This window comes from Suricata suricatta, chromosome 4 (genome assembly GCF_006229205.1).
Source record: "Suricata suricatta isolate VVHF042 chromosome 4, meerkat_22Aug2017_6uvM2_HiC, whole genome shotgun sequence".
Lineage (NCBI taxonomy): Eukaryota > Metazoa > Chordata > Mammalia > Carnivora > Herpestidae > Suricata > Suricata suricatta.
In genome coordinates, this window is record NC_043703.1 from 32,868,575 (window position 1) to 32,888,053 (window position 19,479).

At 36.3% G+C, this 19,479-nt stretch overlaps 1 protein-coding gene across 1 annotated transcript in view; it reads right to left on the minus strand.

The window, feature by feature from the left end:
* Positions 1-717: 717 nt before the first annotated feature.
* The window catches only part of PIBF1 (progesterone immunomodulatory binding factor 1), a 207,167-nt gene continuing 188,405 nt past the window's right edge, over positions 718-19,479 (minus strand). The window contains exons 17-18 of the mRNA XM_029936617.1: positions 8,857-9,030; positions 718-994 (exon numbers count right to left, since the gene is read on the minus strand). Of these exons, the coding sequence (XP_029792477.1) occupies positions 944-994; positions 8,857-9,030 (225 nt within the window). The 3' untranslated portion in view covers positions 718-943. The remainder of the gene's footprint in view (positions 995-8,856; positions 9,031-19,479) is intronic.

Consider the following 19,479-nt stretch of genomic DNA (forward strand, 5'->3'; position numbering starts at 1 on the left):
GGGGGTGGGGGCTCTACTGTCATCTAGTGGTGGAGGCCAGAGATGCTGCTAACATCCCATACTGCAGAGAGATGCCCCCATCAGCTCCTCCTGGAACAAAGAACTAGGCAGCTAGCTACTATGTTCAGCACTGGTTGAGAGAACCTGATATATAAAAATAGATTTTTCTTTTCTTTCTCTATTTCCCTCCTTCCCCCTCTTCTTTCAGTTTTATCTCTTGAATGAGAAATGGTACATATTACATATCAAGAAAGAGAGAAAATGCTATTAATTTTTTTTGTCACTGACTAGATATTTGGTCCATACTGCATCTGAATCAGCACTGTTTAGACCAATGTACCAAGAGACTTTCCACCAAATTTTTACTTGTCCAATAGAATAACAGATTTTCTACTAGACTTTACCGATTAATGATCATATGAAACATAAGGAAAAATAGAGCCCAAAGAAATAATCAGCAATTCATTTTCACCTACAATGATTTCTGACCACCATCATTGGGCATTTGAAGTGTCTTCTGGTAGATTTCACAAATGATTCTTAATTTAAAAAAATGTAAGGTATCTTGGTATTTGTGTTACATTTAAACCTAATATTATATAGCTAGAAAATATACTCACCAATATAACAATATTTAGCCAAATATTTATAAGCCACATAGTTTAAAAATTCATTGAGGATTATAAAAGCTCCAACATGTAAATCATAAGAGCATATGATATTTATTTTGTAACACAATAGATAAAATCAAATACAAAGCAGACTATTGTTTGTACTTTATACATTTTGATTCTTAGGCTGGAATCTGTTAATTTAACATTCAGTTAAAATTAGTTTTAGTTATTTATAAAAATGCCGAGTATACATGATTAAGATAAACTTTTTGTTCAGCAGAGAAAGAACTTCAGGAGTAAATAATGATACAGCAAATCCATCTAAAACACTAGGTCTTCATCTTTAGTTTCTTAGACCACTCAGGTGCTGCTTTTTTGGTCTGTTAAAAAAAAAAAAAGAAAAGAAAAAAGAGAAAAAAAATCAAGGAAAATACTTATAAGGAAAATAAGAGAGGCAATTCAGAGAACTAAGTACCTATATATATTGGGGCTTTGTATGTAAAATTGCAGTAAATGATTGCTTTTCTTAATTCAGAAGGATACTTAAGGGCAAAGGTTCAGGAATAATTTCTCATTGGTATGTCTGTAAAAATAATATACATCTATGTTTTCTGGTTCAAAGCCTATATACTAACATATTTTACATAGGTAAGTATTTATAAATTGATTTTATTTTCAAAGAGAGTTACAAAGAATCAAGGACATGGTTCTTTTTATTTGCTTATGCATCTATAGATGGATATTTATCCACTCAATAGCTATTTACTGAAGGATTACTAGATCCAAATCACTGTACTTTGAACTTCTGAATTGCTAAGTATTTGCCAGAGTACTTCTTAAGCTTTACTGTTCAATTGTTTCAATCTAAAAAGAGTCTGGTTCTACAGAGTAGTAACAAAAAAAACAGGGGAGGTTGTTAAAAAATAAAGCACTCAGAACTCTTTATATATAAGGCACTGATTCTGATCAAAACATACTAATTTATACAATATTATAATACGTATACAGTGTACTTCCTTCCCACTTAGATCTTCCCACTTCAAAGTAAGAAGGATCATATTCCTAAATGTAAATACATATATGTATACATATGTGTAGGCACATAGGTAAGTATGTAAGCTCATAATTTTATCTTTTTTATATTGTTTTATATTCCACAACAGATGTACACAATGTTGGAAGTGACATCAATGATCAACTCCTCCTAACTTTATCCATGCCCTCGGCCAGGTTCAATTACCACCAAAAAGTCAGCGGACTCTCCTCTACCCCCATTTTACACGGTAGTCCTAAGGAGCAATAGATATTTTCACAGGATGGCTCGTACAAGGGACTAAAACTCAGTCAAAATGAACTCCCTATTCCTCTGTTGTCTCTGTCTTGGTGAACAGTATCCTACTTTGCTCAGCATTGAAATCAGGATCTGATTCCTCTTCATCCTAGGTTTCTCCTTTTTTCACTTACAACATCCATTATAAACAGACTAAAACTTAACTTTTATTGTTTGTTTAATTTATTATTTTTTTTAACTTATTCTGTTCCTATCTTGACCTCACTGGGCCATAATTGTTTCTAGCTTAATTCCTGTATGACTTCCTAATTCTGATTTGGCTCTGTCTTCTGTTCAATTAACTGTCCACAATCCTAACCTTACCTTCCTAAAATGCAAAACTGTATTAAAACATTTCAGCATTTCCTTCTTTAAAACTAGTTCAAAGTCCTTAGTATTAAAGGTGAAAGAGGGGTTCCTGGCTGACTCAGTTGGTAAAGCATGTGACTCTTGAAATCAGGGACTTGAGTTCAAGCCCCATGTTGGGTATGGAGCCTACTTAGAAAAAAACAATAAAGAATATGGGGCTCCTGGGTGGGTCAGTTGGTTAAGCATCTGATGTTGACTCTCGTCATGATCTCCAGTTCTGGAGTTCGAGCCCGCATTGTGCCCTCTGCTCTCTGCAAAGAGCCAACTTCTGATCCTCTGTCCTCCTCTTTCTCTATACCTCTCCAGCTCTCTTGTGAGTTTCCTCACCCCCTCTCAAAAATACATAGATAAAAAACATCAAAAGAAAAAATAAAATGCACAATATTAAAAACAAAAGGTGAAAAAAGCTTTCATGGCAAAATCAGGAAATCATAGGGGATGCCAGATGCTATCTGCTAAGAGAATTAAAAAGTGGCAGAGGCTGGGGTGCCTGGCTAGTTCAGTTGGTAGAGCATGTGACTCTTGATCTCAGGGTTGTGAGTTCAAGCCGCAGGTTGGATGTAGAGATTACTTAAAAAAAATAAGATCTTTAAAAGCAAAAACAAAAACAAACAAAAAAGTGGCAGAGGCTAACTAAATCCAAAAGAATCAGAATGCTAGTTTATTAATTGGTAATAAGAAATATAATTGTTGGAGCGCCTGTGTGGCTCAGTCAGTTGTGAGTTGAGTTGTGAGTTCAAGTCCCACATGGGATGAGCTGGAGCCCCGTTTCAGGTGAGCCCGGCTTCTCTCTCTTCCTCTGTCTCTCTGCCCCTCCTGGGATTCTCTTCCTCTGCCCCTTGCTCACTTGCGCCCCCTCTCACACTCAAAAAAAAAAAAATTAAAAAAATTTAAAAGCCTAACCTAGCTTTAAATGATGTACTGCAGAAATTCAGATAAACAAACAAACAAAAAAAATCCAATTTACAAAAAAAAAAAAAACAGACTAGAATAGTAAACGTCAGAGTAACTGCCATAGTTGGGGCCAATTCTGTTTTGACAAAGTGTGTGACTGTCACTAGGTCACAATGTGAACTGTTGTTTTTTTTTTTAACTGTGGCTCCCTGACCAAAATATCTCTAAGTGGCTTTTGTAGACTAAGCTACAAATAGCTTACATATAGCAAAGGGTAGAGAATTTGTACACTTGTGTTTTTTCAATCAACTGATACAAAAAATATTACTAATATCTGTGAATGAGAAGAAATAAAACTTTTGATATTGAAAAGGAATCTTAGAACCCAAAAAGGACAATACAAGATTTTCAGTGGCAGTTTTCTGTGACTCCTTTTATCTGTCTTCCATCCACTCTCCATCAGTACTTTCTTTTTTTACAGACTGTGTTACTGAAGTAGATTTGCCACAATCAAGTGTACCTCCTTCCAGGGATTACTGGCTTTTCCTCTTTGTAAACTGACTTCTGAAGACATTTGATCTCTCATAGGTTCCATTATATGAACCGTTTTTATATGTGTATACGGAATACAGCTTTCATTTTTATGTGCTGGTTTAGGTTCATTATATGACCTATATATAGTGCTACGCCCCAGTGTGGCGTCCTGTGCCTCTTGTCTTAATACATCCAGTTGCATTCACTATATTACTATTTTATAAATTACTGCTAAATTCATTTTTGATGAATGATGAGAAAAATTGCTTTTATAACTTATCTACTTAGAATTTGATTGGGGCAAAATCATTTTTAAGGGTACAAGTCAGTAGTATTATGTATATTCATGTTGTTGTGCGACTGTCACCACCATCCATTCCCCTGGTGTAACTGAAACTCTGTCCCCATTAAACAGTAACTCCTTACTCCCCCAGTCCCTGGCGGCCACTGTCCCCTTTCTGCCTCTCTGACTGTGACTACTCTAGGTATATACTATCTACTTTTATCCTAAAGAAAGTGTTAATGGGTCATGAAGTGACTGAAGGCAGAGACAAGAATATACAAAGAAAGGAATAAAGTCTAGGTATAAAAAAATACATATTAGACATAGTATTAAATAATGGAAAGGAGGATAAATTAGAAAATACTTTATCAATACTGTACTTTTTCTGCCTTTGGAATTTCTCACTCTCTAACCCTCACTGTCACCTGTCAAAATCTTAGACATTCTTCAAGGCCAACCTCAAATCCTTTCTGTGGAACCCATCAACATCACAGTATCTATTCTTTTTTAAATCTTCACAGAACTTAGTATTTACTTTACTCTAAAGTAGTGCACCCGATTCTGTCTATATCAAAATGATCAAATATTCTATAATGTTAAGCATGGGTTCTTGCAAATAATCAAGACGAACCTGTTGAACCGAATTGTACTTATTTGAACATTTTTTGTCTCCAGATGAGCACATGTAGCCTTCTAGATGACTGAGAGTCATGTGCTCATATAACCATTTATGTATAAATTACATACACTGAACTTCTCAGTCAGCAGATGATAGCCATTGGGATAACCAAGGTAAGGTAAGATCTGAACATTACCACAACCTCGTAGTTCGGACACTTATACACTGTGTACTGGTGCTACCCATTTAAAAAAAAAAAGTTATTTATTTATTTTGACAGAGAGAGAGAGAGAGAGAGAGAGAGAGAGAGTAAGTGGGGGAGGGATAGAGAGAAGGAGAGAGAATCCCAAGCAGGCTCCACACTATCAGTGCAGAGCATGATGTGGGATTCAAACTCATTAACCGTGGGATCATAAACTGAGCCAAAGTTGGACGCTTCACTGACTGAGTCACCCAGGCGTCCCTTGTACTACCCATTTTTATTATGCTTCCTTGGCCTCCCTAGAGCCTAAGGTTCTTTATTGTTTCAATGCTTACAATCTGCTTGGAGAAAAGACTAGGAGCAGGATTGCTAATAGCTACATTTTTAGTGAGAAAATAGTGACAATGATATGAATCCTGAGTAAAAATACTGGTTTGGAAAAGGATGGTAGTGGAAAAGTAGCAAAGGTTGGTCCCATGCTACTCAGGAAGAAAAAAGGAAAGTTGCTTCAAAGAGGATTAGAATAACTCCAGTTTTTTTCTAGAAAGGAGATAGGTAAGGCTAGAGAAAAGGGGTGATCCAGCTAAAAGCTACCTTGAGAAAGTAGATTAGTGGGAAAGAACGGAGTGTTGTGAATGAAAGGGACTGAAAGGTGCTGCCTGTTGCAGAAGTGGCACTAACCACAGTCTTGGTGACTAACCACAGCCTTGGGAGTTGCCGCTTTCACTCTCCCTGTCCTTTTTAGTTTAACACTGAAGTTTCCCATCCAGTAGAGTTTTAACAGCTAAGAAGATAAGTAAATCAGGAAGGCACAAAACTTTTTTTTTTAAGCCCTCAATGGGCAGATATTTGAGAGTATCAGGTTTGTTCATGAGCTGTGCAAGGCAATGGAAACACAGCTCCTATCCTTAAAGCACTTAGATTTTGTGGTTCAATCTAGTCTTTGTTAGTGCATTAAATGCCTGAAAAGCAACTCTGCCATATCTGTGATTCTGATGGCCAGAACTTGTCTGTAAAATGCACCTTTGGGGCTGCCTTCATATATATCACGTGAGTACTGTAAAACATCCATCTGAACATGACAGCATATAAAGAAAAATGTCTCAGGCTCTTATCCTTCCTTCTCTTCTATATGACAGCTGTACCTCTACCCCATTGCCCAGGTAAAAGTAGTTTTGTGTGTTTTCCTCATATGAAAGTATGCATATGTGAACACACATCCATCCATCTATCCAGCATTAAAGTTAGTATCAGGGAAAAATGCGAATAGCAAACAGTTTCAGCCAAAGGATCTGGAAGCAAATTAGAAATGTTTCCATCTTTGGGTGCACCTGGGTGGCTCAGTCAGTTAAGCATCCAACTTTGGCTCAGGTCATGAGTTTAAGCCACACATTGGGCTCTTGCTGACAGCTCAGAGCCTGGAGCCTGCTTCAGATTCTGTGTCTCCCTCTCTCTCTGCCCCTCCTCTGCGTGCGTGTGCATGTTCTCTATAGAATTAAGCAAGTAAACATTAAAAAAAAAGAAATATTTCCATTTTTGCTATGAAACTGTAAGATTATATGATAATTAGAACTTATTTTCAAATATTGGCATCATAAATTCCTTATTAACAACATCAGAGAAGATACAAGAAAAATATTGCTATGGAAAATTGAAAATATTCAAATAGCAACTGTAAAAATTATAATGCCTAAATAGAATCATAGCATGTTAGTATGAAAGATGTCCAGGGGCGCCTGAGCCGCTTAGTCAGTTCAGCGTCTGACTCCTGGTTTCAGCTCATGTACAGATCTCACGGTTTATGAATTCGAATCATGCGTCAGGCTCCACACGTAATTCTTTCTCTCCCTCTCTCTCTGCCCCTCTCCCTGGCTCGCAGTCTCACTCTCAAAATAAATAAATAAACATTAAAAAATTTTCTCTATGATCTCCTCCGTAATTTTATAGATAAGAACCAGCTTGGAGTATTTAAATGACTTGCTCCACGTTACCCAGTTAATTCACGTTAACAGTTTTGCATTAGCACAAGGTCTTGATGCAACTGGTTTATAGTATTAGTCTCAGTTTCATTAGGGCATAGCTGAGGGCATGCCTTTTTTTTTTTTTTTTTATCTCATGGCCCTAAGATCAAGAGTTGATTGCTCTTTGGACTGAACCAGCCCAGCGCTCCTGAGCTATACTTCTGAACATCTGTCCCTTATTTTAAAGGAAATTAAGTTTATCATAACCCCCTAGAAAACACAAATAAGCAAAAAGAAGGAAAGAAAACCCACTCAATTAATGCTTTATATTTTGAATTTTCTTAATTTTACTCTCACTGCATAACCCTATTTTGAGGTACTGGAGAAATTTTACTGTTAATTATACATTGGGTATAGTCAATATATCAGAATCAGTTATTAGCCAAAATTAGGAATGTAGGAGTTCGGGGTTAGAAGGACTAGTTCATTGCCTGGAATAGAGAAGGGTCAGAAAAGCAGATCAGTGTGTGATAGGCTTTTCGTATTTGGCAGTATCTTGTGGTTTTCATCAGACCTTACTTTTCCCATCAATATCTTTTATAGTCAGTTTACTCTCTTCTTATAGATTATAATATAATCGACATATATTGTCTGCCATAATCTTAGCTCATTTTCTGAGCCACGGTCCTTTGCAATAAATACCTGCAGGCAGCTTTATTTGGTACCATGTGATCCCTGCTCACTACTTGGTAAAGTGGCCATTCAGTAGGCTGACTAATAACCTTAACAAGTCTCACCATAAAGGGGTATTACCCAACAAAAATAAGTTGCGCCAATCAGATTCTTGTTTTTGGAACTTACAGAGAGACCTAGGTTGTAACAGAGTAGATGTGAGAAGGAAACATGTCTCAAGACAAGGGGCCAAGTACAAGTTGATGGGGAAGTGGAAACTATGAGTAAGCAGAAATTGGGGGAGAAACAAAGAGAAGCTGGTGTGCTACTAGAGGAAAAGATCCCAAGACACAGCTGCGGAAATCCGGAAATCCGTATAGCTGCCTTGTTTCCTGGCTGGTCAATCTAGGCTTCCTGTTTTCTCTCTCCTATCAGCACAGCCTCCATTACTGCCACATGAATCCTTAACAGTAATGATCCCTTATTTCATCTCAATTGTAACTTTGTCATTTAAAAAAAAAAGGGATGTTGCACCAGGAAGTCACCAAGCAATCTCTCATATCTCATTGATCTTGAGCATTATCTGAATGTATAACGAAGTAGCTTAGATCAGAAACTCCTATACTTGACCAATTCTCACAATCATCTAGGAAGTTTTAAAAAACAAAATTCTGGGGACTCACTAAATCAGAATATCATACAGAAAATCTGTCTGGTTGTTAGTTTGTTCCGATGGTAAAAATCACGTTTCTTCTGAGAAATCAGAGGATGGGAAATGATGGTTGAAGTGTAATATTTAATAATGTTAATCCTGTTTTGATTGCCTTTTTATTCTTATTCTTAATTGTTAAAACACCATTTTCAGTATTTTCTATATTACTAATCCAAAGTTTTCTGATTTTTTGTTCTTTGAATGGTATCTGTGCCTATACATTTCTACCTAAAAATGCATTCCAGTTTATGTTAATGTGATTGGTTTTATGCTTTACAAAGAACGTCTTAGAGCAAAATATACTAATTTACAAATAAGAGGGGGCAGGTGATATTCTGCATCTTTTTATTCTTAAGTAAATTAAAAATTTATACAAAATGTCTTTCTTGATTCCCCTAGAAGTCCTGAAGACTAAAGGAGGTAAATGCTACATTAAGGCTAATTTCTGGGCAAGACCAATATATTAACTAAAAATATAAAACCCCACCGTAACGTAGGTAACACATATATTCAGAAAAGGGATTAATATAGATCTCTCGAGGCCTTCAAATAAAACTACTAAAATTAGTTTAAAAACAATATGAGTAAGAGGCAAGATATTTCAGTAAAATATATTTACGAAAATCAGAGATATTAAAATTCTAAGTTACTTTTTATAGTACTTACAAAGAGTGTTGGTTTGGGTATAAATATATTGTCTTCATGTTCTCTAGGCACATTTAAAGTCTTTGATTTATGATCTTCTGTCACATTTTTTGCTTCTGTCTTAGTAAGTAGTAACTGGTCCTCAGAACGCTTACTGCGCATATTAGTGACAATCTGTTTCATTGCTGCCAATTCCTGTTGATAAACGAAGAGAGAAGATAATGGCAAGTATGATTTTAGCAAGCAGACTAATTACGGTTGATGTTATAACATGGCAGTGTACAAGGATGCACATAATAATCGGTCAGTATCAGTATTTTTAGTACAGTAAGTGACAGATCATTCCGTACTCGAGTGGGGCCCTGATTTTTCTACATATTGGCATCACCTGTGGCACTTGATTCCTGTGTCCCACCCCCCGGAGATTGTGTGTAACTGGGCTGGGGTATGGTCTCCGAATTTTCTAAAGGTCCTCAAGTGATTCTAACAGAGAAATTTGGGAACCACTGACATTGCCATTTTCCACTGTAGTGTTTCCGTACCTGTTTGGTGAGTAGATGATTTAGGTACTTACTAAGTTTTTCTCTTCTATCTCATCAATTATCCCATTTCCTTTTGATGACTTATGTGAAGAAGGTAAGGGAAGAAGAATCCAAAACTTTTTCCTTGCCTACTAATCACCAGTTCAAACCTTAAGTTCAATGCAATTTAAGAATTTTTAAAACCATGTCATTCCCTATTCTTTTACAAATGAAAACTGGAGTTGGCTTTAGCAGTTGCTGTTTGAAGTATGAATTAATTATGCTGAACCTCTAAAGTAAGAGCCCAGATCCAATCACGATTTTCAGTCATTTCCTCTTTCAAGTCTATTTTGTCTTTTATTTTTCCCCACACTCAAACCTTCAGCATGTAATACTAATTAATGGATATTTATGATTAATTACTAAATGCATTCAATAAAACACAAGCATTTGGAGGACAGACTTAAGTCTTCTTTACCTTATTATCTGTAGAGTAGTGGTGGGTTGTGCTGGAAATAATTTTTTCCTTTGATTTTATTTCCTTTTCATGCCAAGACATAAAAGTTACGGAGATAGAGAGATGTTCTGCTCCCTTCTACTACTAATCTGTTTATAGACATCAGCTCTGTGTCGGAGCAAGTTCCTACAGGCCTTTTCTCCCCCCTGGCTGTCATTAGTTCTATTTAGAACCATCTAGCATGAGTGAGTATTTTAAAACTTAGCTGTTGAGTTCAAGCCACTGAGCCTTAATAAATCTTAGGGCCAAGAGAGGAGCTGGAAGAAATGGTGCCAGAATCCTTTTTCTCCTTTCTGCAGTACTGGGGTTGGCTTGGCTGATGCTCGTGAAAATGTGTGTACCTTCAGACACTGCCAATCTGATAGAACATTATTTGAGCCTTTTGAGGGCTCTTTTTGCTTTCAAGATTATTTCATGAATATGCTCTCTAGAGTGAAGTACATAATCAGTGATTTGATGTTAAACATGTTTGGTATTATGGTCGATTTTAGCTCCTGTTCTACTTTCCATGGTAAGTAGAAGGGAACGGAGAGATGATGGTCTCTCAGCCTATCAGAAGGAAACTTTCTATCTGAAAAACCCTATATTTACTTGCCATAACTCTTCTGTCAGGGCATGAAGATAAAATAAAAGGAAATAATCACCTCTAACACAACTTACTACTAATCTCTAATATAGCAAAGAGGACTAGATGAGCTGGGGAAGGGGACAGGCAGGGCGACGAGGAGGGAACAGGAAGGAGCTGCAGGTACCCTAGGCAGAGGGTGAGAGGAGCCATAGTTTTGTTTCTCTTGGGCTTCCTTCTGCTCCTGGTATAGGAGCAGTTACAGGATGCAGCTCATTCCTGGTGCTGGTCAAGAAACAGAAGAGAAATCATGTGTTTTCTTTATCCTCACAAGGACCACTTTAATTTATGCTGCTGTCATAGTCTACTTTCGTTCATCTGATTGCATTAAATGATGTTAGTATAGTTTCTGAAATCCAGATAAAGAACACTTTATAAGCAACACAGTTCTGTAAAATTCCTATTAAAATATAGCTACAATGGGTACCAAAAGAACATGTAGAAAAATTTTGTGCATTTTTATTATGTTTGGTCCTTTTATATCAATGGTAAAGAAAAATTCCACATCAAATATGATCTACAATACCATCATCAACTGAACACAAAGAAAACCAAGCACATGTACTAGAAATCTTTTTAGCATCAGGTTAGAAGTCAAAGACACATCTATTTCTGACGCTGTTATTAACTATGTAAACTTAGGCAATCTATTCTGGTTCAATGAGCTTCAGTTTCCTAATTGATAACATGTATGCTTGTGTTACTTTTTTGGAGATTTGCCAGTCGGATAAGTGAGTATGTTTATTTAGCATTTCTTCTATTGTGAGGTTAAGCAGCTTCTCATATATTTAAGGGCTTTTGCTCTTCTGTTGCTATCCTTGGCCCATTTCTTTCCTGGATGGTTAGTCATTTTCTTCTACATTTTCAGGGAGCTCTTTATATGTTACAGCCCTTTGTAATAGGAGTGACAGTTTTTCTTCCCTCTTGTTTATGTTTTAGTTGACTATGTTTATACTTTTTACACTTTTTTTTTTTTTTTTTTTTTTGCTATGCAGGACTGATTCTGATGTAGCTGAATATACTCTCATTGTACAGCCTTCTCCGTGTTTTCTTCTTCCATTTTCCTCAAGTTATTTTTATGGTTGTCTTTTCCTTTTCAAACATTTAGACCTCTGATCTGTTTGAAGTTTATCCTGGCTTATGGTGAAGGGTATGGATTCAACATCTTTCCCCCGTAGCTTAACATTATGTATTCACCCACTGCAGATGCTTAGCTTTATCATACACTAAATTTTAATAAGTATATGATTTATTTCTGGACTTTTAAACTCGATACTAATAGTCTGTCAATTCACGCACCCATGTCAGCCTGTTATAATGTTTAATGATTCAAGAAATAGGGATGGAATTATGTTAAATTAAAAGAAAAACTTAGAACGAACTTTTATAATATTGAGTCTTTCTAACCATGACAATATTGTAATATATCTTTCACCTACATTTTTGGCATAAATTGTCATGCCTTAATTGGTTGTTACTATTACAACCAATATTACTATTATAACCAATAAATGGTTATAATTGTGAGATCCCAATTCTTAGACTGACAGAACAAAAATAAACACATCAACAAAACATACATGAGCTAGAAAACGTACTCATCATTACAAAACAGAATCCTTTGTTAAGATGAAGTCACCTTGAAATCTTGAATTTTTCCTGATCTGGTTTGGTTCTTCCCATGTTCTTGTCTGCCTCCGATTGCTGGCTCCATCTCCTACTTAAGAAACTGTTCTTACTGTTTGGACTTGACTTGTGCATTTCATTTCCCTAGCTTTTGATTCTGCTTTTCTCTGTTCTACAACTGTTCTTTTCTGACTGGTCAGTGGGGTTATTTGTACTACTATTTAATGACTTACAAATACTATTCATTGTAGAGCAGAGAGTATGATTAGATGCACAGGAAAGGAATCTGTGATGTTCAAAGGAGAATGTCTCAAGTATTGTGTTCAATTGAATTTTTTTTCTTATACTGTATCTATTGCTCAAAATCATGCCATTTACTTGGGTTCCTATTTGGACGTTTTACAGATATTTCCCTCCTTACCATCTATTTATAATCTAGTTTCTTAATAATGCTATTTATTAACTGGGCTCAATTTTGTACTCACAGCTTTTAAGACTGATGCACAGTTGTTATTCTAAAATTTCTTTTTATTACTTTATTTCTTTATTATTTATCTTGGCCAGTTCCATTATTTCTTGCACCTCTCTCTCCCTCTCTTTCTCCCTCCCTCTGTTATTTGATGGCACACAACCTGGTAATTTTCTGAGAAGGTATTGTGGAAGAAGGTAATATGCAAGAAGGTATTATGCTTTCTCTGATGCTATTACTTCTTTGTTTCCTAAAGTCAAATTTCTGGGGCACCTGGGTGGCTCAGTTGGTTAAGCATCCGACTTCATCTCAGGTCATAATCTCACAGTTTGTAGGTCTGGGACTTGTGTTGGGCTCTGTGCTGACAGCTCAGAGCCTGGAGCCTGTTTTGGATTCTGCATCTCCCTCTCTCTGCCCCTCTCCACTTACACTCTCTCTCTCTCAAATATAATAAACCTAAAAAAAAAAATAAAGTTTCTGAGAACTATGATGCCAAGCTGATTTCTATTTCTTTGTAGGCATTTTCTTTCTTTCTGGAATATTCTATATTGTTTAGCTTTTTTCTGTTTCCATCTTTTTTCCTTTTTCTAAATTTTAGGAGAGTTCATTGACTTTTTCTCACATCCTGTCCCGACATTTTTTACTTATAATAATTTCATGACTTTAATTTAGCAATTTTGAAAATATCACCTTTTTTTGTTCACTGTTCCTTAATTTATGAAAATATTACTTTCTCAAATATTTATGAAAAACTAATTACAATATTTTGTAAGTTCTTTCCTGCTATGGAAATTTGTTTTTTCTTCTTTGGAGAATAGGGTCAGTTTCTCTGTTTATTGTGATTTTTTTATTAAAAATTTTTTAATAAATGTTTTATATTATTTTTGAGAGAGAGACAGAGTGCAAGTGGGGGAGGGACAGAGAGAGAGGGAGACACAGATTTCAAAGCAGGCTCCAGGTTCGGTTCTGAGCTGTCAGCACAGAGTCCAATATGAGGCCTGAACCCATGAACCATGAGATCATGACCTGAGCTGGAGTCCGGTCCTTAGCTGACTGAGCCACCCAGGCGCCCCTGTTTATTGTGATTTCCCCCCCTTTTGTGCTTATTATTTTCTTTCAGTTTCTGACAGTCTTTGGTGTGTGTTCCAATTTATGAACAAAGAGCCACATTAGGAGTTTTCTTTTTGTTGTTTTTTTTTGTTTCATCTGGATGAGACAACTGAATGCAATCTCCATGTGGCTGTGAGAATCGGTTAAAAGGCTTCACTTTAAGGTCCTCAGGCAGGCAGGAAGCAGGCCCTCTTCTCCAGAATGACAAAATGTAGAGTGCCCTAAATCAGAGCCCTTTATTTTGGCAATTTTAGCCTATTCTTGGAAACTGTCCCTTTAATTTAGAAAGACATTTCTCAAAATATTTTTAAAAATTCTTGTTTTTTAAAATATTACTTATTCATGGAAAAATCAAAATACTGTAAAAGGGCCATGCCCCAATCCTCTTTCCCTTAAACCACGAGTTTGAGACCTTTAACTACTAATCTAGAACATGGTCTGACTTATAATAATATTCATTAGTTCTGATACACTTATACTGCTTTCCAAAAAGCAAACAGTATTTATGTTACATTCTAGTAAATCAAATACATAAAAAAAATTACAGTAGCTTCGAGAATGAATGAACCATTCTTTAAAATTAACAACCCTAGAATTGCATCTGGCCGAACAATTGAGACTTGGGATAAAACTGAAATAAAATGAAACAATACAAACCACACTGCAGTAAAATAATTACTATTCAAAATGGAGGAGTTAAGGGCAAGGACATCCTTATGAAACTTCTAGACGAGGCTGATGACGATTGTTACTGCATAAGTAATCTCTATGAGGGAGATAAACAGCTCTCTTGAATCCAAAATTGCATATCTCGGCCATTTAATACAAACTATGTGTGGAGAGTGGTGGTATATTAAAACAGCTCAACTAAGGAGCAGCTGCTTAACGGTATTGCATAGTTGATGCCAATAAATTGCTGAAAGTTGTAAACTCTGCAAAGATGTTGGCAAGGGGACACATAGATGGCATTTCTTGATGAAAATAGCTCTGACAAGTATAATGCAAAGTATGTGCTCCACTAGAGGTCAGATGTAAGTGTTCTTACATAGGAACAACAACGGAGCAGGGCTACGAAGTCAGATAATGCTGTGCAGCTTTCCTACCTGAGGTAAACACAAGGTAAAAACCAACCTTGTTTTAAACCAAGTACATACATATTTTGGATATTTAAACTTCATCTGAAGGGATATTTTAAAAACATTTTAATATGGAAATTTTCAAAGATACAAAGAGAAGAGCCTGTGAAGCTCTCAGTTTCTATTGACCAACTATAACAGTGATAAACATTTTGCCAGATTTGTGTTTTAAAACAGCTTCAATGAGCTACAATTCACAACCATAGAGTCATCCATTTATACTATATAATGCAATGGTTTTTAGTATATTCTTAGACATGTGCAACTGTTACCACAGTCCATTCTGAAACTTTTATTGCTTCATAAAGAAACCTAGATTCCTTTAGGAATCACTCCACTATCCCACCTCACTCTCAACTTCTCAGCCTTAAGCCACCACTAATTTACTTTCTGCCTCTGTAGATTTTCCTTTTCTAGACATTTCAATTGAATGGAATCATAAAATATGTGATCTTTTGTTACTGGCTTCTTCCATTTAGCATAATATTTTCAAGGGTGATCCATGTTGTAACATATCGGTACTTCACTCCTTTTTATGGCCAAAAAATACTCTACTAGATGGCTATACCATATTTTGTTTATCCAGTCATCACCTGATGGATATTTAGGTTTTAGGTTGTTTCTACTTTTTGGCTGTTGTGAATATGCTTCTATAAAGATTCATGCACAAGTTTTTGTGTGGAGATGTTTTCATTTCTCCTAGATATATACCTTGGGGTGGATTGCTAGGTCATATGGTATTTCTATGTTTAGTTGTTTGAGGAGCTGCCAGATTGTTCTGTCAAGAATGTTTTATCTATTTCCTTTCCAGTTTTTTGGAAATATTTCAAAGGATATTTCAGACCTCAGATCATTTCAACTTGCAAATACTTCAGTGGAGATTTTTAAATTTTTTTTTAATCTGTTTTTGAGAGACAGAGAGAGACAGCATGAACAGGGGAGGGTCAGAGAGAGAGGGAGACACATAATCCAAAGCAGGCTTCAGGCTCTGAGCTAGCTGTCAGCACAGAGCCCGACGTGGGGCTCGAACCCTCAAACTGTGAGATCATGACCTGAGTCAAAGCTGGATGCTTAACCAACTGAGCCTCCCAGGCGCCCCAGTGGAGATTTAAAAAAAAATATTCTCTTTTTAAAGTTTATTTATTTTGAGAGAGAATGTGTACGTGAGCAGGAGAGGGGCAAAGAGAGAGGAAGAGAGAGAGAATCACAACGAGGTTCTCTGCTGTCAGCACAGAGCCCAACTCAGGGCTTGATCTCATGAACCATGAGATCGTGACTTTAGTCAAAATTAAGAGTTGGATACTTAACTGACTGAGCCACCCAGGAACCCCAGTAGAGATTTTAATATGTGATTTTTGAGGAAGTTGAAATATACCTTGAATGCCAATGCTACTATACTCTAAATAACAAAGCAGATTTTGTATGACGGAACTGTTGGAGAACAGTGTCCGTATCTGCAACTGCAAACCCCTCTTTTCCAGTCCCTCTGTCTTCGCATCTAAATACTTATTCCCATTTGTAGGTTCACCTCTCCCTAGGAATGTCCCTTTGCCTCAAGGGGAGAATATAAAGTTTTTAGGTGTGGAGAGAGGAAGACAGAGGACAAGAGCTAACATTTCACTGAGTAGCTACTACTTGCTAGGCTTTGTGCTAAGAACTCTATTTACATAATAGTTTAATCCTCTTCCAAAACCAAGAGGTAAATACTGCTTCGCTTTTGAGGATGAAGAAATAAGCTTAGAAGGTTTTAGGAAATTAAGCCAAGTTCACTAGCTACTAGTAAGTGAAACCAGTATTCAAATGCAAGTCTTTCTGGGTTCAAAGCTTCTATTATTTACACAATAGAGCATTAATAGAGCATCTATCTCCTAGCAAAGCCTATGATACATACAATTTCAGGTTTGGAAGGGATCTTCAAGTTATTTAACCCGGACTCTACACAAAACAAAACAAAACAACACAACACAACAACAACAAAACAACAAAGCAAGGCAAAACAAATAAAATGTGTCTCCTTATAATGTCTACCCTTATGTTTTAACTCCAGCCTTTGGAGACATGTATAACAAGTCTATTAACTGCTTCTTTCACATGCTTACTTTGAATTTCTTACATCTGAATCATTTCTTCTGTAAATACCCCCAGTTCATTCATCCCTCTTATGACTAAAAAGAATTCTTGAATTCTTTCACCATCCTGATTGTTTTCCTCAGATTATCTTCTAGTATTGAAAAGTTTTGGGCCTAGAACAGAACAAAGAAAAAAGTCTTGGCCAGAGAAGAGCAGAATAAGGCCTATCTACTTCTTATTCTAATGTATTTAAGATGACATTTACATTTTTGGAACCATACCTTATCTATGACTGAAAGCAGAGCAAGAGCTCAAGTATTTACTTGAATGAGAGACAACTGTGCTGTCATAGCCTAAGGGACATAACTAATCACCTGGTACATTCTTTCCTGAACTTGGATATAATCTTCAGGTGAAGCAGAAGAAGCTGGTGTTAATACAGTGGAGTAGGCCCCTGAGTTGAAATCACCGCCATCGTCGAACTTATAACAGAAGTACGGGCACCTTCGATTCTGCCCTGACTGGCTTGTGCAGACCCTTACCTCACCTGACTGCTGGATTGTACATCTTGGACTTCCGACTGCTCTGCCCCGTGGTGGTCTTCATGCTCTCCTAGTGCCCAGCTTTCCCTCAGAAACAGGACTCATCTAGTTGCTGTCTAGTGTCTGGCCTTTACTCTCTCAGTATATAATCTGATAGGTTTTGATGCATATTCTAGCTGATGTCCATCACCGACTTCAGACTCTAATCACTGTGCTCTACTTTGAGGCCTGGTCTCCCCAGCGTGGCTCCCTCCAGGGCCTATACCCTCTCCAGCTTTTATTCTCAGTCTCCCCACAGTGTTAGCTCCTTGATATGTGACCAGTGACTTGCTAAGTTACATCAACATAGTGCTAATACAGTACCCAACAGGATTATAGCCATAATTATCTCACATCATTGTTTACAATCTCGTGGCCATCACACATTACCAGAGACTTATCTTCTAGCTTTGCATTTTGGGTGTTTCCTCATGTCCTACAATTGTTTGGTTTGTTCTAAGCTGCTACAGTTCTAAGTCATAAAAACCCAGGGTTAAAAATGACAGCAGGAGGCCATTTACTTGTCCTTACGGATAGAGTAGAAAATGACAGGTCTATATGATACCTTATGGGTATGAAAATGTGATGTGAAAAAAGTTAAAAGGACATATATACACAGATAAAATATTTTTACTTATTTTTCTTTTTTCAGATAAAATATTTTATGATATATTATATTGCTTCACACAAAGTTTTGTTTGTAATATACAACAAAGACATTTGTAATTTTAAAGATAAAAAGATTAAAGAAGTCAAAATACTTATGAAAATCAAAATAATTTGACCTAGTTCTACGAAGCGCTTTAACAAGTCCACATAAACACGGAGGTCCACCAGAGTACAATCTAAAAGAAATTCACGTGTCTTTTATGTGATTCAAAATTGAGGAGAGTTAACATCCTACAAAATGGAAAACTGAGGTTCAGTTGTTATTTCTGTGAAATGGGTATAAGACCATCATAGGGTTCCTGTGAGGCTTAAATAAAGTAAGTGAGTATAAAAAACTCTAAAGTAATATATAAATATTAAGCATTCTTATTATTAACTGAAAAGCATCTATTTTGGGAAAAAGTTCAGTGCTCTTGAATTCTATTAAAATGTTTTTAATGTTTATTTATTTATTTTGAGAAAGAGAAAGTGAGAGCTGCAGAGGGGAAGAGAGAGAGAGAGAGACAGAGAATCCCAAATAGGCTCTTCCCTGTCACCACAGAGCCCAATGCAGGGCTCGAACTCACAAACTGTGAGATCGTGACCTGAACTGAAATCAAGAGTTAGACATTAAATGACTGAGCCACCCAAATGCCCCAATGCTCTTGAATCTAGAGGGCACAAGCAAAAGACCACATCTCTCAATATGAAGGGATAATTTAAAACATTTGCTTTCTTTGATTCCGTATTTCCATACATGCTTGTTTGAAAGCCATTTATAACTGATCCGTAAGTATGTTAGTATAACATAATCTGAAAATGTTTTAAATATTTTGGTAGGAAGAAGCTATAAAAATTCAATAGGTTTGGTATTTTTTGCAATATGTTACTCCCTGAATTTCCTTGGGCCTGAATTCATATACCCTCATATAGAAAAAAAATTATCATTCTAAACCTTTACAGAGAAAATATGACTTCCCTTGTATGTGTGTTTTAGGTTTTCACTACAATAACTGTCTTTCTTTAAAGTACTCACTTAAACCCAGCAAATCAAAGCAAATTTTAACTGGAAGAGTACCACTATGATGAGAAATGTATGAATCTGAGAAATAATTACATCTTCATTTAAAGAAAAATTAACTTATGCACTTAGTGTTTTTTTTTTCTTTTTTAGTCATACTGATGTAAAATATAACTACAGAGGTATATAAAAAAACATGTAAAAAGCTATTCTTTAAAAAATGTCAAAACAGTTAAGCAGGAACCAAAAGGAATGACACACATATAGAAATATGTAATTTATTTGAACCCTTTATGAAGTGGATTGCCTAAGGGGCACTT